Genomic DNA, 25,799 nt, shown 5'->3' with positions numbered 1-25,799 from the left:
CACACACACAGAGTTAAAAAATAAAAATCAATCTTAAAAAAAATCCCCAAACTAAAGACTCCTCTGTTGCAAAGATACCAAGAAGAAAAAAACAAAGCAAAAGAAAAACAAAATTCTTATCCAATCCTACATGTTATGTCATAAAACAGCCCTAACCCCATAGCTATTACAATTTTATAGTTAAAAAAAAAAAAAAAAAAGAAAAAAGTGGAGTCTAGAGATCGGCTGAATTCCATCCACTAGGTCTCTTATTACCAAAGTCTAGTTTGTGAGTTTAATGCCTCAGGTCTCGTGTGTAAAACGGGGTCAGTAATAGAAAACTTGTTTATATTACTTATCATAAAGAAAAAAAAAACAAAAACATGAATTGAGTGGGTGTGGTGATGCTTGCCTGTAATAGTACTAGTACCCAGAGTAGGATGCAAGTCGATTAGGTATTGGAGGCCAGCCTGGGCAGCATAGGGAAGCCCTATCTCAAAACAAACGAACCAACAAACAAAAATAACAGAATCCATGAAGAAATGAAAGTGGAAAAGTGCTTACGCTGTGTGGTACATAGCCCTCGGTTACGGGTGTCTACTTGCTAAGCCTCTAGGTCTTCACTGCTCTTATTCTTTGGGGCCTAGCGAGCACGTAATTCAAGAGTTCCGGATCAGTGGCCACCTTTCCCTTCGGCGCTGTCTTTTGACTGTCTTGCCGAGCTTTCGTTCACTTAACACAACCTCTTTGTGCTCCTGTGGCGTGACACGGGGGATGGGGCGACGGGAGCACCAAGACGGAGGCCTGGTGAATGGCTGTGTGAACCGGGTGACAACAGGCCGGATGAGACAGGCGGGAGCAGGGGAGACTCGTGCACCCAACCGGGAGACTGCGGACCTCCAGGTGAGTGTGCATTCTATTTTCTGTGTGTCCTCCTCAGGTGAGGGACTCCCAGGTCCTAGGCCCGTTCCCGCTTTTGCTGGGAAAGGCATCGTATTGCTCATACTCTCGCAGGGTTTGCTGTGATGACCTTGAAATGGAACCACAGCGAAAACACTCGGTTATTCTCAGCCTCCTCCGAGGAGCTGGGGAAGGAGGGGGCCGCATCACGTGGCCGACGCCCGCTCGATCACCACGGACCTCCGGCTCGTCTAGACTGTCCCATCTCTATGGTCAACGGCCGGCCGAATGAATCCTGCGCGGAGGAAGTTGTTCTTCCGGGGTACGGCTACTGCTTCCGGAGCAGCTCATGCGCTCTGGGGTTGTGGGGATCGGCTTTCTCGGGTCCTGCGGACCTCTGCTTTCACCCGCAATGAGCTTCCTCAAAAGCTTCCCGCCGCCTACGTCGGAAGACGGGCTCCGGCTGCAGCAGCCAGACACCGAGGCCGTGCTGAACGGGAAGGGGCTCGGCACCGGCACCCTCTACATTGCGGAGAGGTAGGGTCCCCGGGCTCCGGCGCTGGCCTCCCTCGGGGGCGCCCTCCTCCCTCAGGCGCGACCGCGGCGGGCTGCGGCGGGGAGCGCGGGGCGACGCTGTCCCGACCCCACCTGGCTCTCTCCCCTAGACCGTGTTTCTCCTTAACGACTTGGGCTTTTTACCGGCCTGCCTGCTGGAGCCCGGCGCGTGGTCACGTTTATAGAGTTCTGAGTTTGCAGAGCCTCGGTTAGTTTTCGACCTGCCAGGCTTTCTGAATGATCTGTGAGCTAGATGTGTCTCCTGCGTAAGATATGTCGGCTCAGAGTAGATTGGGAAGAGGTTAGGACGCTCGCTTAAGGAGCGTGGGTTTTTCTGCTGCTCTAAGTGTGGGTGGGGAAAAGGAGCATCTTCAGGCCCACGCAGGGCGGGGTCATAACCAGCCGAACCCGACTCCTGGATGTGCGGGTCCGGGAAGGAATCCTACTTTTATTTGACTACCTGTAGCGCTTTGTACTTTCACAATAAGGTAGACATGTCACTAAAATACATTCATTCATTCATTCATTCATTCATTCTCTCTTCCTCTCTCCTCCCCCCTCTCCCTCCCTCCCTGTCCTCCTTCTCTCCCTCTCTCTCCTTTTCTTTCGCTGTGGTTATTCAGAGAATCCCACTTCAAGATCTGTAACATCCGGATTAGAAGTGGATCTTTCTACTTCAGATTAAACAAAACAAAACAAAAAAACTCACTGGTGTGCCCTCCATTTTTGGATTTTAGTTAATTCCAGATGTAGTCAAGTTGACAACCAAGAATAGCCATCACACTATGTAAAATGGGTTTTGCTTGTTTATTTTTGCTTGAGACAGGGTCTCTATGTAATCCTGGCTGACCCTGAACTCACAGCGGTCCTCCTGCTTCTGCCTCCTGAGTGCTGGGACTAAAGGTGTGTGCTCCCACCCGGTGGTTCTTTCCGTAATTCCTTGGTGGGGGTGTATCTTGTATATGATTTTGTATTTTTGGAAAGTTTAATAAAACTTAAAAGGTACAGTGTTGTTAATACCTATATGTTAATACCTTATATGCTATAAAGATTGATTGAGGACTGGAGAGATAGCTCAGGGTTTAAGAGCATTTATTGCTCTTGCAGAGAGGACTGTGGTTCACAGCACCCACATGGTGGCTCACAGTGACCCCTAACTCCCAATTCCAGGAGGTCTGCTACCTTCTTCTGACCTCTGGGCACCAGGCACACATGTGGTGCACATACATGCAGGCAAAGCACTCATACACATCAATCTAAAATTTTTTTAAAGATTCGTTAATGGTTAACATTTTATCATGTTTACAAGTCCAAAATAATTTCAAATATTCAGAGCCATAAAACTTTAATTAACTCCACCGGGCAGTGGAAAAGGTGGGAGTTAAAGGTTTTATGGCTCTGAATATTGTAAATCTGGGATGTTTTATTCTAAATTGTGGTCATGTCAGGAGATTTTGGAGGTGAGAAAGGAAGCATAGTTTGATAGGGCTATTTTTGGTACCCATGAGCACTGTTTCATTCCCACATTAAGGGAAGAGCTGTGGGCAGGAAGGGTACATGTGGCACACAGTCAATTACATAAGAAATCTATTCCTTTAGAAGCAGTAGGGATGAAATAATTCCTCAAATGAATTGTTTTGAGTTTTTGAGACGGTTTCTCTGTGTAGCCCTGACTGTCCTGGCCCTCTCTTTGTAGACCAGGCTGGCCTTGAACTCACAGAGATCCACCTACCTCTGCCTCCCGAGTGCTGGGATTAAAATTGCCACCACCAGGCAATTCCTTAAACTTTCATCACTTTGCTATTTAAAGCTTATCACCTTATCCCTCTATTTTTTCCATATAAGCCTAATGTGTGGAATTCTTTCCAATAACTGCATCTTTTCTTGCTTTTAATTTTTAAGTATACCATTAAATAGTATGGCTAATGGGCCAGCCTGGTCTACAGAGTTCTAGGACAGCCAGGGCTACTCAGAGAAACACTGTCTCAAAACACCCCCCCCCCAAAAAAAAACAACTAATTTTAGTGTGCTTATAGGGTTGTGCATTTACCACCACAGTCTGCCTTTGCTTTTAGTCATACTTTTGCTGAGGACTGTTATACATGTGGATTTTACTGTTAGACTTGATTTACTTGGTGGTGGTGGATTCCGAAGGCATAACATTTAGTGTCTTCTTAAACTGACCATGAGTGATTTTAGATTGCTACACTATCATTGTTCCTGCCTAAAGGAGTTCTTGGTTCTCCAGTTGAATATTTTTGTTTAGTTTTTGTTTTTTCTTGTTTTGTAAAGCTAGAAATCCACGGGAGTCTGCTTAAAGGTTAAAAGAAATTTATTAGGAAAGAAAACTCATTAAACACAATAGGAGAATCGTCGCAGGGTCCTGGGAAGCTGAGGTACTATTCCATGCTTTTCTGTTGCCTGAGTCAGTCCCACACCATCCAAGCCCATGAGGGAGAGAAGAGAGCCACATATGTGCATCTCCGGTCTTAAGTGTAGCCCGGAGGCCGTGCCCTAGGGGCAGATACTTCAAGGTTATAGGTAACAGTTACTTGTCACATTTTGAGAGACTGTACCTTAAGGTCATAGGTAGAACAGATATCTACTATCTACTACATCTCCCCCTTTTGTCTAAATAAGAAAGTTCTAACCTAATATAAAACTGTATACAATAGGAATGATGATTAAGTATTGTCCAGGAGAGGGGAAAAGTAATAACATAAACAAAATAGAAATACAACCAACAAGAATGGCAACAAGCAAGAAACACACACAAAATGTTCAGAAATGTCCAAACCATAGGTAAATGGCATGTTACAGAGATTACTCTAATAGCTAGCTGTCCTATCCTGAAGATTCTAATTTTAGTATTTAAAATATTCTTAGCTAAGATCTGAGAGGATAACTGTAACTATTTAGTCTTCAACCCCATCAAAGACCTGAGAAGGAAAATAATATTACCTGAGAAAACAGGAAGTGCAAGCAAGCAATTTCCGAAAAATTGTGAGAATAGACAGAGACAGCTGGCAGCCTGGACAGTCTAAATCTAAAGCTTCTCAGCACTGTTGGGGCATTCATTTTTGGCTACAGGCCTAGAAAATCTGACAGACCATTATCAGAAGCAGAAATTTTGAAAGACCATCTTACCCTGTCTTGGCAAGGTTCAGTAGTTGCTTCTTCTTGTGTCCTGTTCATCTGGAAAGGACAGTGTGTATATTGTCAGCAGTTGAGGCAAGGGCAGTTCTTTTCCCAGCAGGCCTTTTTTTCGCCAAGAGGAAGACAAACTTCCAAACCGAGTGTCTTAGAAACCCAACATTCTCTCAGGAGTAGGTCGGTGCTGCCAGGAGCAATCACGTCTCACGTCAACACAATTCTAAGTTATCAAAACGTTTAAATGCCATATTCTCTAGGTCTATGAAGTGTTTGAAGATTACCTATCCATCTGACATATATTTTTGTAAATCTGGAAAACCTAGCTAACATAATTGTAGATATGACAAGCATGGGTGAATATTAATCTGTGAGTCTTATCTACCTAAATAACCTAAGGACTAATGCTTCACATGTCAAGGTAAACAATCTGTAAACAGATTTAGAGTATAAGGACAATTAACCTCAAAATTATGACAATATCCAAAATATCTTAAATGGAGGTAGAAATGTATAGTGCATATATAATAACAATATCCTTAATATGTATCAATATACAAAATATCCTAAACAGAGGTAGAACATACAGTATGACAAACATAATTTTATATTTGTATCAATATACAAAGTATTTCAAATAGGAGTAGGAACATGTGTACAATATGACAATTACAGTTTTGAATTTGTATCAATATAAAATTTACCTTAAATAGGAATAGAAAAATAGTTTACATTTGTATCAATATACAAGGATCCTATCAGTATAAATTATATAGGGCTGATAGTTTGCTAAAATTAGTTTATTAGTAGATAACAATAATCTACCATAATATCCTATACCTGTCTATTCCCTTTTTTTCTTTTCTTAAAGGGAGTCCTGAATCTAAATTTTATTGTTCCACCCCCAACCCTATAACGACTTATCCATAACCCTGAGAAAATGAAACCTTTGGGAGAAGGGGCGTCATTTTCTTAAAATTGCTTCAAGTTACTGTTTAGGGGGCGATGGTATCTCTGTGGGATCCTGTAAGAAAGCTAAATGGTTAAGTCTCAGTAGGACTAGCTGTAGAGTCTGTAGCCAGTCTCAGTAATGGGTAAGGTTATCTGAGATTCTGGCTAGAAGTATAATATGATGGACCCATCTCATCACGGAACTGTCCTGAAAAGTTTGCAGTCCAAATCTGATCATTGAGTGGTATTTTTTGGTTTAATGGCATCATTATGGACCTGGTAGAGTTGTTTTTGTGGGGCCCTGTCTTTCTGGAGACTTCAGAGACTACTATTGGAAAGACTTATTTTTCACTGTGGAAAACTTGAGCATTATTAATATCAGAATGGAAAGTATGGATTGTAGGATGACATGACATGTGAGGAAGGATTCCCAGAAGTCAGGAATAAGCATGGAGAGAAATAGAATCTTGACAATGGTCCCTAAATTATTGTTGTTTTTTGTTTTTTTTTTTTATGTCCCACACCAGTTGACTCTTCCAATATGAGACAGAATCTCCTTTTTTTTTTTTTTTTCTTTTAGCAACATGCTTGGGTTTAGAGAAGGAGAGAGCTACATTCCAGTTCCAAAGCCAGCTTGATTTATAATTGAATTGGGACCACAGCTTTTCTAGAGTTAAAGAGATATTGATGTTAGGCAGTGAAATATTATCCTTTAGAGTATATGGATACCAATAGGTCCTTCCCTTCTGCTGTAGATGTCTAGGTGTCCGAGGCCTTTTGATTTCTTGAAGATGGGTATTTCTAATTTTATGTAAAGACAAAAGACAGAACCCTGCCTTACCATTGTTTGTTGAGTTTTCCTTACAACTTGTAGAATTGTCACATCGGTGGATGAGCTATCATTTTTCCTCATCATGGGGTTTCTCCTGTTCAAATCAAATTTTTATTTTGTTGGCATCCATGGCTTTTTTTTCCCCTGCAGAAGCAAAAGTAAAACCCCTTCCCCAACATAGGACATATCCTGGTTTCCATTCCAACATCAACACATCTTTGAAGTAAACAGGCCCAGCTAGCTCCGTAGGTAGAGCATGAGACTCTTAATATCAGGGTCATAGGTTCATGCCCCACATTGGGCACCAGATAAAGCGAGAAATCTGCAGGAGTCTGCTTAAAGGTTAAAAGGAATTTATTAGGAAAGAAAACTCATTAAACAGAATCGTCGCAGGGTCCTGGAAGGCTGAGGTACTGTTCCATGCTGTTCTGCTGCCTGAGTCAGTCCCACACCATCCAAGCCCGTGAGGAAGAGAAGAGAGCCACATATGTGCATCTCAGGTCTTAAGTGTAGCCCGGAGGCAGTGCCCCAGGGGCAGGTACTTCAAAGTTATAGGTAAACAGTTACCTGTTTATATCTCAAGGGGCTGTACCTTAAGGTCATAGGTAGAACAGATATCCACTACAGTTTTGTTTGTTTGTTTGTTTGTTTATTTTGTTGTTATTTTAGACAGAGCCTTATTATATAGCCCTGACTAACCTGGAACTGCTATGTAGACTAAGATGGCTTTGAACTCACAGAGATCTGCCTGCCTCTGCCTTCCAAATGCTAGGATTAAAGGTATATGTCACTACCTTGCCTTTTTTTGTTTGTTTGTTTTTTGTTTTTTGAGACTTGGACTCTATATATTCCAGACTGGCCTGGAATTCATTGTGTGGCTCAGGTTAGCCTTGAATTTATAGCAGTTGTCCTACCTACATCAGCCTCCAGAGAGCTCATATAACAGCTATGAGCCATGGTGAGCTTGTCAGAGCTGTATAGAGAGTAGAATGAATCTGGGCATGGGAGCACAGGCTTGTAATCCCAGCACTTGGGATGTGGAGGCAGGAAGAGCAAGAGGAGGGTCTAGAGTTCCTGGCTGTGGCTGGGCAGGGGAGAGCATGCCTTTGATCCCAGCACTGGAGGCAGAGGCAGGCTGATCTCAGTGAGTTCCAAGACAGCCAGGGCTATAGAGAGAGACCCTGTCTCCAAGGGGGGAAAAAGGTTCATGGCTAACCTGGGCAACTGAGGCCAACATGAGCTAAATATCTAAACTCAGTCTCAAAAACAAGAGGGAATGGGGAGGCGGGGAGGGAGAGAGAGAGGATGGAGGAGATGTTGGAGAGGATACAGGATATGCATATATTCTGCTGTTCTGCAGAGTTATGTCCCTATTCCTTTAACTTGTATATTTTAAACTTTTATTAGTATATAGTAGTTGTATAAAAATGACTTTTATTGTGACATTCCCTTTTAAAGTAGCATTATTGACTTGGTTTACATGGCATACAGCTTGTTCATTTCATTCATAGAAGTAGATGATTTTATTATGCACTCATAGCCACACTCAATTTTACAACATTTTGTCTCTCCACCCCCCCCCCAAAAAAAAAACCCACTACTCATTAGTAGTCATTCCCTATTTCAGCCCTGGGAATGTTTTTGTGGCTTCTCTGGGCTCTTGCCCCCTGCCAAGGTCTTGTCACTGACTTTTCTGCTCAGTTGTACAATTCATAGTGGGGGAATTACTGCCAAGAAAAATTAGGCATTACCTGTCAAAATTCAACATACTGACTTTGGTAATATGTTTCCTTTGTTATACCAATAAAATATTTGTGCACTTTTATTTGTGGTTTTTGGGGTTTTTTGTTTTTAAAAATGTTATTTTATTTGCATGGTGTTTTGCCTCCATGTATGTCCGTGTATCACATGTGTCCCTGGTGCCTAGGGAGCCAGAAGAGAGTGTCAGATCTTTGTGAGCTAGGAATGTGGGTGTTTGGAATTGAACCTGGGTCTTCTGGAAGTGCTCTTAATCACTGAGCCATGTCTGCAGCCCCTCTAGCTTTTTTTTACAGCTGGTAATAAATGGGAACTTTTATCTTGTCTCTTAAGGTAATAATTAAATTTTTGAATTGTGATTGTAACCACATATGTTTTGTGTGTACATTTAATGTATGCGGAGTGGAAAGGATGATTACCAGTTATCTTGCATGCTTATCTACTGAAAACTGTGCTAACATTTTTCAAGAATGTTAACTAAAGGGATCGAAGTAACAGTACAAACACGATTCATTAACATACTTAGTGCTAATGTGTGTTACCAAGCACAAGTGCAGTTTGGAACAGAAGAGGTCCTTGTAGAAAGGTCTCATGGAGTTATTCGGGACTTGACTAGATGAAAGGATCTGCCCAGCAAAGAGGAAAACTGGAGATATCCTAAACAAGATAAACACAAAAGACAGGCACAAGGTAGGGGCCGAGAGCTGTTTAAGAGCACATGCTGCTCTTTCAGAGGACCGGAGCTAGATTACCAGTCCCCACATTGGAGAGTTGACAGCCTCCCCTAACTCCAGCTCCAGGGGATCTGATGCTCTCCTGGCCTCCACCAGTACCCACATGCACATACACAGGCAAAATAAACACAGATGACTTGAAAAATTGCCTCTCAAATCTGTTTGAGTTTATAGAGGAAAAGAAACCATAAAAGAAAAAAATTCAGTTCTTGTCACTAAATTTTCTTATTTTCAGGAATATTTCTAATATTGTCAATAAACTTGAATTTCTTTGTATGCATAAAGGTGTCCATGTTGAACCTTTGTAAGTTGTGGATATTGTTAGGATTTAATTTTTAAAAATAATCTGCCTAAAACCTGTTTTTCAGCCGCCTGTCTTGGTTAGATGGTTCTGGATTAGGATTCTCACTGGAATACCCCACCATTAGTTTACATGCGGTGTCCAGGGACCTAAGTGCTTATCCTCAAGAGCATTTGTATGTTATGGTGAATGCCAAATTTGGAGGTATGTATGGTATAACTTAATCTAGTGCTCCTCTGATAGCCAAGTATATTTTAAAGGGCAATGTTTGTTCATTTGTTTGTTTGAGATGAGATCTTACAGGTTGCTCAGCTTAGCCCTGAACTCCTGGACTTAACAGAGCTCATTCTCCCAGATACTGACACTTTAAGTGTGTGCTTCTTTACCAATCTAAAAAGCAATCTTTGATAATAATCAGTGTAAAAATTAATCCGTTGGTCCACATTGGATAATATCGTATTAAGCAAAGTTAATTACCTAAAGCAATTTGGCCATTTGAATTTCTTCTAATGGGCATTGGTTTTGTGTGTATCTGCCTTTTATTTTCTATATGTCTGCACTTAGAATTCTTCTGTTAATATGGATGTTTCTACTTTTTTGTTTTAACTGCTTATTCCTTACCCTCCTAAAGACACTTCAGAGATGTGAACCAGTATATTTTGTCTATCTAGAAATTTAAGATAGAATTGTTTTTATTTATTTATTTTAAAGATGTATATGTGGGTGGGGGTTATTGCCTGCATTTATGTCTGTGATACTACATGTGTGACTGATGCCAGCAGAGACCAGAAGAGGGTGTAAGATCCCCTAGACCTGGAGTTACAGACTGTAGCACGAATCTTAAAAGGTCTTATTAATAAAAACAAACCTGGAGCCAGGTATTGGGGTGAACGCTGAAAGATCAGAGAAACAGAACAAGCCACACCCACCTCACCTCACCAATTCCTCAGCTGATCCTGTTTCCTCAGACTGGAAGTCTCTGAGTCCTCATCCAGAATGAATCTCAGCTGAACTGCTGCTAAAAGCCTAAAAGCTTAACCAGCTCTAGTTCCTGGTTTTCATACTTTATATACCATTCTGCTTTCTGCCATCACTTCCTGGGATTAAAGGCATGAGTCACCATGCCTGGCTGTTTCCAGAGTGGCTTTGAACTCACAGAGATCTGGATGGATCTCTGCCTCCAGAAGGCTAGGATTAAAGGTGTGAGTGCCACCATTTTCTGGTCTCTATGTCTGTTAGTGGCTGTTCTGTTCTCTGACCCCAGATAAATTTATTAGGGTGCATAATATATTGGGGAACACAGTATCACCACAACAGACTGTGTGTTTTATGTGTTTGTCTGTGTGAATATGTGCTACATGCGTGTGGATGCCTGCAGAGACCAGAACAGGGCATTGGATTCCTTGGAGCTGGACTTACAGGAAGTTTTTAAGCCAAACAATGCATTTCAGGAACTGAACTTCTAGAGCAGTGTGTTAGCTACTTTTTCTATTGCTGTGTCAAAACACCATGACCGGCAACTAAAGAAAAAAGTGTTTAATTGGGCTTGAAGTTCCCGAGAGTTAGAGTCTATGATGGTGGAGCAAAGGCATGGCATCAGGAACAGCTGAGAGCTCACATCTCAGACCACAAGTAGAGGCAGAGACGAACACTGAGTGGCAGGGGTTTGGAAACCTCAAAGCCTGTCCCCAATGCATACCTCCTCCAATAATGCCACACCTCCTAACCCTTCCCAGATAGTTCCTCCAACTGAGGGCCAAGTGTTTAAACAGATGAGCTTATGGGGGCCATTCTCATTCAAACTACCAGGAGCAACAAGCACTCTTAACCACCGAGCTGTCTCTCTAGGCCCCAGATGGTTTCTATTTTGTTTAGTAGTGGTTTGTAGTAGGTGGGTGGGGAGAACTTTATGTGCTGCTGCTGTTGGTTGGTGAAATTTTATTAGAGGAGGAGGGGTGCTACTGGCATCTAATAGATGCCAAATTGCTTGCAACAAAAATTACGCAGTACAAATATTAGGAGTGTCACAGTTCAGAAGCCCTGCATCACAGGATTCCCAAGCTTTACTGTTCATGAAACTATAAGTAAGTTGTCAATTCTAAGATAATGGGTAGCTTTTCTCTGAAATCTTGTATAACAAGTTGGGGTTTTCTCTTGGTTCCAGATTTAATCTTTTTTTTTTTTTTTCAGAGCTGAGGACCGAACCCAGGGCCTTAGCAAGCACTCTACCACTGAGCTAAATCCCCAACCCCATCATTTTTATTTAGTTGTGATCACTAGTTACTAATTTTTAGTACTCTGCAGAGCAAGCCATACCTTATTAAGCGATATTAACTGATCCAGCTATCCAAAAATATTCTCACTATAAGATTTCAAATTTTTCCTGTTGGAAAGGGTTCAAAGATAGATAAAAATATCATGAAATTTGGGAAAGGATAAGGAAATGTTAAAAGTTCTTACATGTTGGAGTGTAACATGACTTCCTAATGAGGTAGTAAACACCAAGTTCACTCACTTGACAGAAGGAAAGAAGGGGATTTTTTTGGCTCACAATTTCAGAGATATTTCAGTCCATCTTGGTGGAGAACACATGGTGGCAGGCAAGTGAGGCCGCGGCTGTTCACTTGGCAGAGGACGAGGAAGCAGAAAGGGGGTAGCTTCAGAGCCAGGGGTGGGTAGAACCTTCCAAGGTCTGGCCCTAGTGCTGCCCTCTGGGCAACAAGTGTTCCAAACGTGTGGCTGTGGGAACATTTTAGAACCCATCCATTACACTAAATGCAACTATGATTTTTATAACTGCTAATCAGTGTGCTGTTGCTATGACAAAAGACCTTAGGTAATCAGTTTAATAAGGGAGGGTTTATTCTGGCTTATGAGTCACAGATTTCAGCCAGTATTCATTTGGCCCTGTTTCTTTCAACCTGTGCTGGCACAGCACACCATGGCAAGATCCTCCACATGGTTGAGGAGACTTGAAGGTAGTAAAGAGAATAGTTGTTCACATTATGACAGCCAGAAAGCGAAGCATAGAGGACCTGGAGTCCCCATCCCCTAGGCTAAGCTCCAGTGACCTAACGTTCTCCATGTCCTCACCTCCTAGGATTTTAATGCCCACTAGCACCACAGGCTGGTGACTAAACCTTTATTTAATATGTGGGCCTCTGAGATCACTCAAGATCCCAACCATAGCGGTAAGGAAGAAATTAGGTGTTGTTAAAAGCAAAACTTTAAAAGTGTTTGTAGCCAGAGAATTTCTCTCCAGCTCCCACCGCCAAGTCCCGCCAGTCCCAGAGCCCACTTATAAAATAAACACACAGACTCTTACATTATTTAAACTGCTTGGCCATTAGCTCAGGCCTATCATTGTCTAGCTCTCACTCTTATATTCAGCCCATTTCTATTAATCTTTACTTTGCCACGTGGCTTGTGGCTTACCGGTACTTTACATCTTCCTTGTCTTGGCGGTGGCTCCAGCCAGTCTCTCTTTCCTTCCTCCTTCCTCAATTCTCCTCCTTGTCCCGCCTATACTTCCTGCCTGGTCACTGGCCAATCAGTGCTTTATTGTGGTGGTTCAGTAGTATAGTATGTGGTTAGCATATGTGAGGCCCTGAGTTTAAGGCCCCTCCCCCAAAATAAATAAATGTTGTTACATAATGCCCCGGAGTGTCCAGCATTGGCAGTGAGCAAAGGTGCTTGTCCAGCAAAGTCTAGTGAGGTAGGGATTCAGTAATACTAGATAAAGGATAAAGCACCCCCAGTAAGTAAACTGTGCTTCACATGCCAGGTGAGTCATTTTCTCATGAGTCTCAGTTTCATTTAAAAAAAAAAAAAATCTAAAGGATTATGTTAATCTCACTTTCCACATGGCCTCATCTCCTAACAATTCTACTGACTCCCAGTAGCACCACAGGCTACACACTCAACCTTTAAACAGTTTGGAGCCTAAGTGCTGCTGGTTTTTGTTTATACTGAGCTTAAACACAGCAGCACACATATACTAGTTAAGGGCTCTGCCCCTGGCAGTACCAACAGGTCCCTGCATTCCTTTCTATTTGTGACCTTCAGGCACGTTCCTAAGACTATAAGAAATTGTTAATCGTGGTTATTTTCAGGGTAGAGATGGCTCAGTGGGTTCAGTTCTTGCTGTGTAAGCATGGGGAACTGGGTTTGGAGTCTCAGCATCCACATAAAAACTGTGGGAACAGAGAGAGGCAGATCCCAGAAGTCTGCTGACCAGCCAGTCTCACCAAAACAATGAGCCCTGGGTTCAGTGCGAGACCCTATCTCAAAAACAAAACAAAACAAATAAAAACAAGTGGAGCCCAGATTGAACTTACAGCCTTCTTTTACATGTGTACAAGCAAGCATACTACACACACCTGCACATGCACGTATATCCCCACCCCGCTCCCCAACAGTGGCTATTTCTGGGAAGAGGATCTAGGCTCTAGACTCGGGCACTGCGCTGTGAAATATTGTTACACCAGAGTGTATTGCTGTCATTCTTAAATGCAGCACCTCATTATAGAACAGTGATTGTAGTATAGTACCACGTTTTTTAAAATGCATCGACAAAGTTGGGAGGTTGTGACTAACCAGTGATTTAGAATTTTCCAGTATGTGTATTATTCTGCTTGATAACTAAAGTTACATATGTTTAACAATGTGCCATTGAAAACAGCACAGAAAATATACTATGAAATCTGTTACTTAAATGTATTATTAGTGGTCACTTCTAATTTTTTCTTTTGCTCGTCTGTATTTTCATACTATTTTACACTGAACTTACATTAAATAAGTACTCGGGGTTGGGGATTTGGCTCAGTGGTAGAGTAAGACACTCTGCTCCATCTCACTCTCCTCTCTTCATGGCTCAGTTCCCTAACAGTGGAGCCAGCTGAGCATGGTCAGCCTGACACCAGGAGCCAAAATCAGCCTTTGCTCCTTTCTGTTGATTGCTCAGTGTGGTGTCACAGTGATGAAAAACTGACACCCCCTGCAAGTAGATTTACTGCATTAATAAGTATTGTTCTGCTTTTCCTTCATCTGCATGAATGTTTAAAGTTTTTTAATGCTACTTTAAATGTAAAAGTTTATTCTTTCTTCTTTGCCGTAGCGAAGTATTAAACCCAGGGCTTTGAACATGCTAGGCAAGCGCTCTGCTACTGAGTTGCATCCTCAGCCTCCCCAACCCCTTTAAATTTTTTGGTTTTGAGATGGTCTTGCTAAATTGCCACAGTTGGCATCTAACTTTGAATCTTCCTCCATTACCCTCCTGAGTACCTGGGACTACCCTAGCTCAATTTGTACTTATATTTGTAGGTGTAGTGTGTGTGTGTGTGTGTGTGTGTGTGTGTGTGTGTGTGTGTGTGCGCATGTGGAGGCAAGAGAACAACTTGGTGAATTTAGGTCTTTCCTCCTTTAAATGGGTTCTGGGGATCAAACTCAGTATTGTCAGATTATGCAGAAGCCCCTCACCAGCCCTTAATTTGTGTTTTTAAGATGGCTAATCTCAGCAAACATGTTTGCTGTTTGTGGGGTCAATTTAAATATTTTTGACCTGTTTTTTCATTTCATTATAAAGTGGTTCAAACATAGAAAAAGTATAGAGTAATTTTTTTGTTGTTGTTGTTTTGATTTTTGAGATGGGATAAATGGGTCAGCCATTTCTCTGTAGTCCTGCCTGTCCTGGAACTCACTCTGTAGACCAAGCTGGCCTCCAACTCAAGAGATTTGCCTGCCTCTGCCTGCTGAGTGCTGATATCAAAGATGTGCGCCACCACCACCTGGCTAGAGTAATTTTTTTTATATTTAGTATCCAGTGTAAATTCTGTCACTTTCCCCTGATTACTATAATTTTTTTAAGGGAAACTAAGTAAATACAGTTGAAAGTTGCCCCTTTTGGGGAGGGGCAGGGTCTCTTCATGTCCTGCCACTCAATATATAGACCATGCTGGTCTTGAACAAAGATCTACCTGCCTCAGTCTCCCTTGGCTAGAATTAAAGGTGTGTGCCACTGTGCCCAGTTTGAAAGCTATTTTGGTAGATTCCCATTTAATCCTCTACTGTCTTACTCAAGTTAAACAATGTTGTGGAGGTAGTGTGTCCACTTCCTGTATGTGCTCTGTTTGGGTTTTTCATTATTATTTTATGTATATTAGTGTTTTGCCTGCATGTATGTTTGTGCATCACATGTGTACCTGGGGCCTGTCAAGGTCAGGAAGAAGAAGGTAGATCCTCTGGCACTGGAGTTACAGACAGTTGTGAGCTGCTGTGTGGGTGTCAGGAATCAAGCCTGGCTCCTCTGCAAGAGTAACAAGTGCTCTTAACCACTGAGCCAATTCTCTAGCCTTCCTATAGATGCTCTTAACTTTTACCTGATATATGTGTATGTGCCTCCAACCAGTGTAATGGTTTTATGTTTAAGATTTTAATTAAATGGTATTGTATATTCTGCAGCTAGCTTTTTCATCCAGTTCCCTTTTTAAATGTATCTGTGTTGACACATACCATAGCACTGTTTATTCATTTTTCCGGTGCAAGGGCTTAAACCCAGGACCTACTGTGCAAAATGACTATTCTACCACTAAGCTATTATTTTCAGCCCTAATTTTCTTTGCACATTTTTGTTATATCTACAAACTGTTGATTTATTTGTTCGTCAGTTAACTTTCATGAACTTGAAATGGTCTCATTTGATTAATGTTGTATTCTCTTAGTGCATTACAAGTGCTCTGCTGCTGAGCACAGCCCCATAACCTTTTTCAGCTCTGAAGAAACCAGCAGTAGAAATTGAACTGCAGTTTCAGATATACCAAGAAATTTCCTAGCCTGTTTGTTGATTTTTTTTTTCCCCCAGACAGGGTTTCTCTGTGTAACAGCCCTGGCTGTCCTGGAGCATCGATTTATATACCAAGCTGGCCTTGAACTCACAGAGATCTGCCTGCCTCTGCCTCCCGAGTACTGGTATTAAAGGCGTGAGCCACCACCTTCTGCTTTAATTTTTTTAATGGGTATATTTGCTTCTATTTCTCAAGTGTAAGTATTTCAGGCATGCACTACCATGATTGGATCTACCTTCAGTGTCTAAAAATGTCAAATAAGGCCGGGCGGTGGTAGCGGACACCTTTAATCCCAGCACTCGGGAGGCAGAGCCAGGCGGATCTCTGTGAGTTCGAGGCCAGCCTGGGCTACCAAGTGAGTTCCAGGAAAGGCACAAAGCTACACAGAGAAACCCTGTCTTGAAAATAAATATTTAAAATTTTCTGTTCCTTGAGCTAGATCAGCAGTTAAGAGCTCTTGCTGCTCTTTCAGAGGACCAGACTTACGTCATGTCAGGTGACTCAAAGTACTTCTAACTCCAGCTCCAGGCGATTCTGATGCCCTCTTCTGGCTCCTGCATGCATACTGTGCACATAAACTTATGCAGACACACATAAGTAAACCCTTTAAAAAAAAAAAAACCTTTATGTCTAAAAAGATTTTTTTTTATTCCTTTTATAGAAGAATCAAAAGAATCTGTCTCTGATGAAGATGAGGAAGACAGTGATAATGATGTTGAACCCATTACTGAATTTAGATTTGTGCCCAGTGATAAGTCAGCACGTGAGTGTTCTGTAATATTGACCTTTTCTCTTTATGTTCCCCTCTCCTGTTGATAGACACACACCTCTCACCTTCATTATGGTTACCTCCATTGTATTGCTTTATCTTCGTGTTAACCTTAAACTTGTTGAGAGTGGGTACTTACTCATGTCACAAGTTGTGAATAGAGTAATAGTATTGTATACAGCATGGTACCTGGTGTATTTTGTACAAGGAGGATTCTGGTTAGTTTTATTGATTGATGTCTGTTGCCAGAAGTTTCTCCAGTCCTGCCCAGCCCGAGGTCCTGACGAGTCTCTCCCACTGCCCACCGCCCGCAGTCCCAGTCTTGCAGCAGCTTATAAAATCATTACTCAGAGGCTTAATATTAATTACAAATTGTATGGCCTATGGTTCAGGCTTTTTGCTAGCTGGCTCTTACAATTAGACTCAACCCATTCCTATTAATCTATGTATTGCCACATGTTCTGTGGCTTTACCTGTGTTGCGTTACATCTTGCTTCCCTAAGCACCTCTCAGCGTCTCTGATGACTCCGCCCTTTTCTTATATCTCTGTTTGGATTTCCAGCCTGCCTCGTCATAGGTCAAAGTAGCTTATTAATTAGCCAATGAGAGCAACATATATTCACAGGGTACAGAAAGACATTCCACAGCAAATGTCACCTGTGGGAAGCACTTCCAAAGTTGAAAATGCTGAGACTGATGGAAAGTACCCTGTCATGTGGCAGGGGCTTTATCCTAATCAGCAGTGTGACCAATAACTCTGACCACCGCCCCCCGCCTCTGGTCAGAGTCTCTCTATGTAGTCATGGCTGTCCTAGAACTTGCTGTGTAGACCAGGCTGGCCTCAAACTCACAGAAATCTCTTTGTTTCTGCTTCCTGAGTGCTAGAATCAAAGGCATAAGCCATAGCATCTGGCTTGACTTTTTTTTTTTTTTTTTTTTTCCCTTCCAGTTTTTCAAGACAGGGTTTCTCTGTATAGTTTTGGTGTCTGTCCTGGATCTCACTCTGTAGACCAGGCTGGCCTTGAACTCATAGAGACCCACCTGCCTCTGCCTCCCGAGTGCTAGGAACCTATTTTAAATCTCACCACCCATAAAGAGAATTCAGTAATGTTTTGAACTCTTTGTGACTTGTTCCTTGTCTCAGGCACTCTTGGAATAGGCTGTGTACTTGTAATGATTAATTTTTATTTGAATTTTGCAGATTTTTTTTTTATAAATATTGTTACCCTAGTAAACCTTTTGTCTGCTTTGATATTTGTTTGCACTGGTGGTTATGTTTATTCCAAAACTTTGTGGTGCACTGGAAAAAAATATTAGTTACAATTTAATGTCTTTGCTCAGTGGAGGCGATGTTCACTGCAATGTGTGAATGCCAGGCCTTGCATCCAGATCCTGAGGATGAAGACTCTGATGATTATGATGGAGAAGAGTATGATGTGGAAGCACATGGTTAGTGACTTGGCTCATCAGTATTGGTTTTAGTGTTTCATTTTAAGCATGTAGTCCTAAGGGCACAAGATTTTATTTTTTGTATCTGCATAAAGTAACCAATGTAAAGTGGCTATAAATAAAAGGAGTGATACATTGGCACACTTTGTCTAGGCCCTTTCAGCAGTCAAATTGGGGAATGAATGAATTTCCCAAACTCAAAACAACAATAAGAGATTATTAGGGTTGGGGACTGGATAATGGAAATAAATGGGAAAGAAAATAATAGCTAGAAAATGGGTAGTCAAGAGCATACTTACGCTTAGTTGGCTGCCCCCACATTGAGAAGTCTGTTTATAAGTCTGTTTATATGTATCTCTTTAAAAAAAATTTTTTTTTTTTAAATTTTATGTGTATGGGTGTTTTGCTTAGGTTTATAATATGTGCACTACATGTGTGTCTGGTGCCCTCAGAGGCCAGAAAAGGATATTGGAACCCCCGGAATACAATTTTGAACTGCCAGCTGGGTGCTGGGAACCAAATCCTAGTCCCCTGCAGGAAAGGCAAATGCTCTTAAGCCAGGCATCTCTACAGAGTCTTGTTGACCTCTCTCTTAGTCAGCACATCGCTTGAAATAGCTTATGGACAATGTAGTGTTCTTTCCCCAGAACCATACTTCTGTCTACAAGTATCTCCCCTTGCCTTCCCAGACCAGGATGCATTCACTCCTTGATAGACTTGTAGCCTGAGGCACAAACTGTTGTGTTTGCATTTCCCTCTGGTCTTTTGCATACCAGTATGGGTATCCAAAGTCTTTTCCTACATATGAATTCAGATCCTCGCCTGAGACTACCCGTTTCTGGGTTTGTTCTTCACATACATAAACATGTGCTCACTTCTTTTTTTTTTTTTGATTTTTCGAGACAGGGTTTCTCTGTGTAGCTTTGCGCCTTTTCCTGGAACTCACTTGATAGCCCAGGCTGGCCTCGAACTCACAGAGATCCGCCTGGCTCTGCCTCCCGAGTGCTGGGATTAAAGGCGTGCACCACCAACGCCCGGCGAAATTTTTTTTAAGTGGTTTTTTTGTTGTTGTTTTTTGTTTTGGTTTGTTTTTTTGTTTTTTGTTTTTTTTTTTTTTTGAGACAGGGTTTCTCTGTGTAGTTTTGTGCCTTTCCTGGATCTCGCTCTGTAGACCAGGCTGGTCTTGAACTCACAAAGATCCGCCTGCCTCTGCCTCCCGAGTGCTGGGATTAAAGGTGTGCGCCACCACCACCCGGCCTTAAGTGGTTTTATGTTTTGTCCTTTTTATATTTCTTAGATTTTCTGTTTTGTTTTAAAAGGAACATGTTAATTTAACATCCCTTCAGTATCAAATTAATTGTGTTCACTTGTAAAATTCCCACCTTGGACTAATAAAGGAGTCACTGGTTTTTGAAACACCCTCTTCTCATCTAGACCTAGACAAGCCCATTTTCTGGGAACTAATGTTTACTAGTTTATTAGCTCTTAAATGTTTTCTCATCCTAGAGGGTAGAAACAGTTTTTCTTTTTCTTTTCTTCTTCAAACTCTTAAACAATGGCCTAATCCACCAATTTTGGAAGTCTTTCTGGGAGCCTACACATCTTCAGCAGAAGCATTTTTGATTATTCAGTTTGTTTTTTCCAGCTGTTGTGTAATCACTTAAAAGCTTTCTGTTTGTTTAGAACAAGGACAGGGCGACATCCCTACATTTTATACCTATGAAGAAGGATTATCCCACTTAACAGTGGAAGGGCAAGCCACACTGGAGAGATTAGAAGGGATGCTTTCTCAGTCTGTGAGCAGCCAGTATAATATGGCAGGAGTCCGGACAGAAGATTCAGTAAGAGATTATGAAGGTGAGTTCTCTTTCTCTTCAGAGTAAGCAACTGGCTATAAGGGAAATCTTAAAGAAACAAAGTTTTCTCTTAGAAACTAGAAGGCAATGAAATTTCACAATTAACCTAAAAATATAGGAAGCAAATGTGGAGTTACTAGAACGGCTAGAATGGGAATGGTTTTGGGTTTTGTGTGTGTGTGTGTGTGTGTGTGTGTGTGTGTGTGTGTGTGTGTGTGTCTCCTGTTCACCTTTGCCTCCCAAACTATGTCAGTATACAAATGGTGTAGGGCCAGTAAGATGCTCAGCACCTAAAGGTGCTCTCTGTTTAGAGGAGAAAATTGACTGTCCATTCAGCAGCATAATAGTAGGTTCATCCTGAGGGCCCATGTCCTACCCAAGCACAGGTTTGTGGTCCAGTAAATGGTAGTAGGCATTAGTTCCATCCTGTAGAACAGGTAAGAAATGCATTCAGAAAGTGTGGCTGCTCCTTTGCATTCACGCATTATTGCACCAGTGGGCCTGACTTGCCAGGCCATTAGTTACTGTAGCTCTCAGCGTTGACAGAGAGATGCTTTTAGGTTGTTGTCAGCTTGATTTCTCCATGTTCTATCACTCAGAGATTTGGTGTCTTCAGCAATAGGCTCTTTTTTCTAGCTTTTTCCATTCATTATTTAATGGCAGGAGAGGGAGAAGGAAGATGCACACATGGGATGGTGCACGGGTTCCTATCAAAGGACAACTTTTGGGAGTTAGTGTTTGCCTTCCACATTGTTGAGACAGGGTCTCTTTTCTGTTCTGCATACTCTGGGCTATCTGGCCTTTAAACTTTGAGGTGATTCTCCCATCTATGCCACCCACATCCATCTGTAGTACTGAAGGAGTGAGTGTTAGAATCCAGCCTTCCATGGATTCCCAGGGCTAGGAGCCAGCTCAGGTTATCAGGCTTGGACAGCTAGCACTTTGGCTTGCTTAGTCATTTCCTCAGCCTCCATTTTACTGGAGGCCATTGTATTCCATTATACTCCATTATATTGGCTCTGAGGGGATGACATTGTTTACCCCAAGTGTTGGCAGTACTGTACCTTCTAACCTCAAGCTGATTTTGTGCCACTTCTGGATTTAACATTTATATATGTTTACTCATTTAATTCTTCTAAGAATTCTGTTGAATAAATTTATGATCCCCGTTTTACACATTAGACAACTGAGGCACAGAAGGATTGCATTGGTTGAGGCCAAACAACTGATAAGTGGTAAGAGGATTAAATGACCCATTATACAAAAGTAATACGCCTGCCACTGTCATAAGCACTTCTTGCATTTTATATGTGTTTAGTATATAATACTATTTTATGCTCTGGTAACATCGTAACACTTGTTATTTTTAATGATGACAGGATAGTCTTAAAGTGGCTTTCTTTATATTTTCTTCTGTTGGTGCACCTAACCTTCGCATAATGCTGTGATTGGTATCTCCATGCATATAGCATATTGACCTGGGATTCTTGGAGTTCTGGACTTTGGGGTTAGGGGCAAGAGTTGTGTCTTACTCTGTTGCCCATGCTGGTCTCAGACTAGTAAACTCAAGTGATCTTATCCCAGCGTGCGACATTGCATATCTAGGTGATAGGATGTGGGGGGGGGGGTTTGGCAGAAGTTTGTGGCAGGTAAAGAGTTGAAGAGTGAGAAAGTAAAGAAAACAACTGTAGACATTTCTTTTTAAAGTTCTGTTTTCTTCTGCCCTCCTCCCACACCTTTTGTAAAAATTGTATTTGTGTAGGAGGTGTTTTACCTGCATATATGTCTGTACACCACTTGTGGTTCGTGCCCTTGGAAGCCAGCAGAGGATGTCAGATCCCCTGGAACTGGAGTTACAGACAGTTGTGAGCTGCTGTGTGGGTGCTGGGAACCAAACCTGGGTCCTTTGAAAAAGCAGCCAGTGCTCTTAGCTGCTGAACAGTCTCTCCAGCCTTTTTTGTGAGATGACAATAAAGAGGAGATAACATTCTTCTCTTTTCCTTTTTCCCCACTAGCTGTGTCTTGGGCTTTTTGAGTGTGTCACCAAATGCCTTTAAATATTAATGTCTAACAGTCAGTACTTGACACAGTTCTCTGAAGAGTAAACAATTGATGTCTACTTCATTTGAAAATTCCTACCAGCCAGCCAGCCTAGCACTTGGGAGGTGAGCCTGGACTTCACTGTGAGTTTGAACCAGCCTAGGCTACATAACAAAACATTTTTCAAGAACATTTAAAAAGAAAAAAAACAAAGGAAAGATACAAATTGACTCCTACCTAGGATTCTGGGATTTGTATGTGTATGTGTGTTTGTACGTTGCTGTTGTGAATTTACAAAGTAAATGTTAAATGTATGGACTGATTGTAACTGACTTAAATCCACAAGAGCTTTTCCTATCTGTCTCTTTTTGAGTAATTTAGTTTTCAAAGTAGAAAGTGTGGAAGCGGAGGCGTGAGATAGTCTGGCCTGGTGGTTCATCCCTGCAGTTCTAGCCCACGAGGGACTGAGGTCGGGAACTGAGGATAGCCTGAACTGCATGACACCGTTTCAGAAACAAAAATGCCAGAATTTTTAAATCCAGTTATTTTATTTTTATTTTTTTTGAGACTGGGCCTCACATGTAGTTCTGGCTGTCCTGGAACTTAGTACACAGACTAGGCTGGCCTCGAACTCATAGTTCTGACTCTGCCTCCCAAGTGGTGGGACTCAAGGTAGGCACCATCATGCCTAGTTTTTAAGTGAATTCTTGCCAGCAGAGGGCACTGGCATCCTTATTGAATCTACCTGTCTGAAGTGCAGTCTTTTTATGTGCAGATGGCATGGAAGTAGATACCACACCAACTGTTGCTGGACAGTTTGAGGATGCAGATGTTGATCACTGAAGATGATGTATGCTGCTATACAGTGAGTAACTTATTCTTTCCTGTGTCACAGAACATGAAAATCCTGGGAAATGACTATTGTTTTGTTTTTTGAATTCATAATTTAAGAGAATGCTGTATAATGCACAAACTCTGTAAGGTTAGCAGTTTGAAAGACTGTCCCCTATCTCTGTTTTTTTTTGTCCTAAGAAATCAAAGTTTGCAAACATTGTAGTCTGGGTTTAGCATCTGCCAAGCACTACGCTGGAAGGTAGAATACATGTACGACCAAGAGGAAGTGAGTTTGAGCTTAGCAGTTGGTGGTAGCCATCTGTTTGGACGCAGCCTCCCTGCTGGCTCACGGGGGAGTGACCGCCTGAGCATGTCTTGGTCTGCTCTTGAGCCGCTTGCCCGCCCTCATCTGTGTGAGCTGAGCTTCTTTCACGGTTTCTTGCACCTTACTGCTTTTCAGTTCAGGGAGGAAGTAAAGTAATTCCAAACTGAGCTTAAGACATTATAATCTTGTATTGCTATCCCTCTTTCTGGGAGCAATAGGGGACAGATGTCCTGTGTACCTTAGTGAGCAAAGCTGATTTGTCCAGACCAGGTACAGTCACCCAACAGCCAGTATTTCCCAGAGTTCTTTCCTGTCTGCCCTTCATGGTTGATATACTGGTTCTCTGCTGGTTTTGTTTCTGGCACATTCTAGTGAGCTTTGCCTTAAGTTTGTCCCTGAGTACTTGCTACTCTGTGAAACCTTTCCCAGTGTGAACAGTTAGGCTGTACTTTGTTAGGTAATTGAAGGTCAAGGACTAGCAGCTGCAGAGTCCTTTCTTAAAATCTGGAAGTTTTTTCTTCGTAAAATTATTGTTGTTCCTTCCTCCGTATAATAATGTTGTCCTGTCCTTCCTTCCTCCTAAATACTGGCTGTTTCCCCTCCTTGTAGGCCCGTGTTCTCAGGGTCCTTTGATTTTATTAAAGTACATATTATAGCCTGACAAGACTAATGTGTATAGTCTGACTTGACTCTGCCACTACTGTTGGTCGTCTGGTTATGTCTTGAGTACCTTCACTATTTCTGTTGTGATTGTGATTCAGTGTTAGAGACTGGCCTAGGGTGCTCCAGCCCCTTGGTTCAGTCAGTCCTCGGCACTGACCTCCCAGCACCCACATTGCAACTCACAAACATCTGTTAAGTCCAGTTCCAGAGGATCTGATGCCCTCTTCTGGCCTCCTCAGGCATTGCGTGCACAACATACACATACAGGCAGGCAAACACCCACACACATAAAATGAATGTGTCTTTATTGTTTTTTGTTTTCTAATTCCGGTGTTTACAAATTATCATGGTTGTGAAACTAACTATGAATTATGACATTGTGTCTCTGTTTTCTTGTAGTATGGTTATCAAAAAAATAACCTCAAAGAAATTCTGTGCTTCTGTGATTTATATCTCACCCTGTAAAAGTTTTCCTCCCTCGCACCTTTGCTTCTTCCTGTGGTCTGTGGCCAGCGGCATCTCCTCTCTAACCTCAGTGCTTATTTCACTGGTGCTCGGTTGGTTTTCAGCTCACAGTTCAGACGTCACTAACTTCATCTTGGCTCCCAGCTCTGTCACCTTCTGTTATTGTTATTGGCCTGGAAGACAATTTTTTGTATAATCTGGCTTTCCTATATTTCTCTGAAAAATTGGCTGTTGAGAGATTATCATTTTGTTTGCAGCCGTCATGAGAAACTCACTTGGCACATCACTAATGGTTACACACTGGGATTCTGGGATTCTTTGTAATATTGAAATAACTATAAAATTGCTACAATTTTTTAAAAGATTTATTTATTTTTAAAATTTATTTTAAAAATAAAGTGTTCTGCCTGCATGTATGCCTGCAGGCCAGAAGAGGACACCAGATCTCATTACAAATGGTTGTGAGCCACCATGTGGTTCCTGGGAATTGAACTCAGGACCTCTGGAAGAGCAGTCAGTGCTCTTAACCTCTGAGCCATCTCTCCAGCCCTGCTACAGATTTTTTAATGAGCTGCTGTTTTTGTTTGTTGTTTTTTTTTCTGCTCACTTTATTCTCTCTGTTCAGTGTCAAAGAAATACTGTATTCATAAATTTTATTCATGCTCATCTGAGTAGTTGACCTGATTTCCAAACAATGTAATTTTTGACCATTTAAGATTGTATGTGCTTTTAAAGCCTGAACAAGGGCTAAGGTGTTTGTGTAACCATTACTAATTTCAGAATAATGGATGTCTGGTACATGAGATGGGGACAGAAGAGCGCACAAAGATCTCGAGATCACAACTCCACTGGTGACATGTGTGCACATGCTACCTGTGCTCCTCTGGACATGGCGTCTACATAACTTAACCGTTCCTTGCTTTTCTCATCTGTAAAATGGGCTGATATTAGCTGCCTGGAAGGGTTATTACAAGGCCTGAGAACCCTACAAGACTACACCTAATAATGGCTATTAGTAATAATAACTAAACCTTTTGTCTTTCAGATTCTCTTATAACGGCAGGCGAGAACTTGGTGCCTCTTCCACTCCAGAGTGGGGCTGGTGAAAGGCTTTTTCCTTCTCCAAAACTCACTTTTCAAGACAGACTGTCATGAGACAGCAAGCTCATTACCAACAGAAGAGACTGTGACCTTTATCAACAAAGGTGAATTAACTGAGCGGGTATTTCTAGTTCATTTACCCCCAAATTTCCTGATTAGGTGTCTTCTGAGTAGGCCTCTAATTCCTGCCTCTGCTGTGTGCACATCTGTTGGCCGGATGGTTTCCATGGTGAAATGTACAGAACTCACGCTGTATAGACTGGGTGAGAAAGAGATGCTGAAGCTTAGATATCTC

At 41.9% G+C, this 25,799-nt stretch overlaps 1 protein-coding gene and 1 long non-coding RNA gene across 2 annotated transcripts in view; one reads left to right on the top strand and one right to left on the bottom strand.

Annotated features, from left to right (window-relative positions):
- Window positions 1-1,644, bottom strand: part of LOC131917332 (uncharacterized) — a 27,796-nt gene extending 26,152 nt beyond the window's left edge. The window contains exon 1 of the long non-coding RNA XR_009380658.1: window positions 544-1,644. This is a non-coding gene — a long non-coding RNA (uncharacterized LOC131917332). The remainder of the gene's footprint in view (window positions 1-543) is intronic.
- Clns1a (chloride nucleotide-sensitive channel 1A) lies at window positions 1,182-25,799 on the top strand. Its single transcript, XM_059271010.1, has 7 exons — window positions 1,182-1,416; window positions 9,228-9,364; window positions 16,664-16,765; window positions 18,113-18,220; window positions 19,904-20,077; window positions 22,892-22,981; window positions 25,449-25,799. Exons 1-6 carry the CDS (start codon window positions 1,229-1,231, stop codon window positions 22,957-22,959), a joined length of 777 nt encoding a protein of 258 aa, XP_059126993.1. The 5' UTR covers window positions 1,182-1,228; the 3' UTR covers window positions 22,960-22,981; window positions 25,449-25,799.

The sequence above is a fragment of the Peromyscus eremicus genome, chromosome 1 (assembly GCF_949786415.1).
Source record: "Peromyscus eremicus chromosome 1, PerEre_H2_v1, whole genome shotgun sequence".
NCBI classification, from domain to species: Eukaryota; Metazoa; Chordata; class Mammalia; order Rodentia; family Cricetidae; genus Peromyscus; species Peromyscus eremicus.
This window is presented reverse-complemented; position numbering and strand designations above follow the sequence as displayed.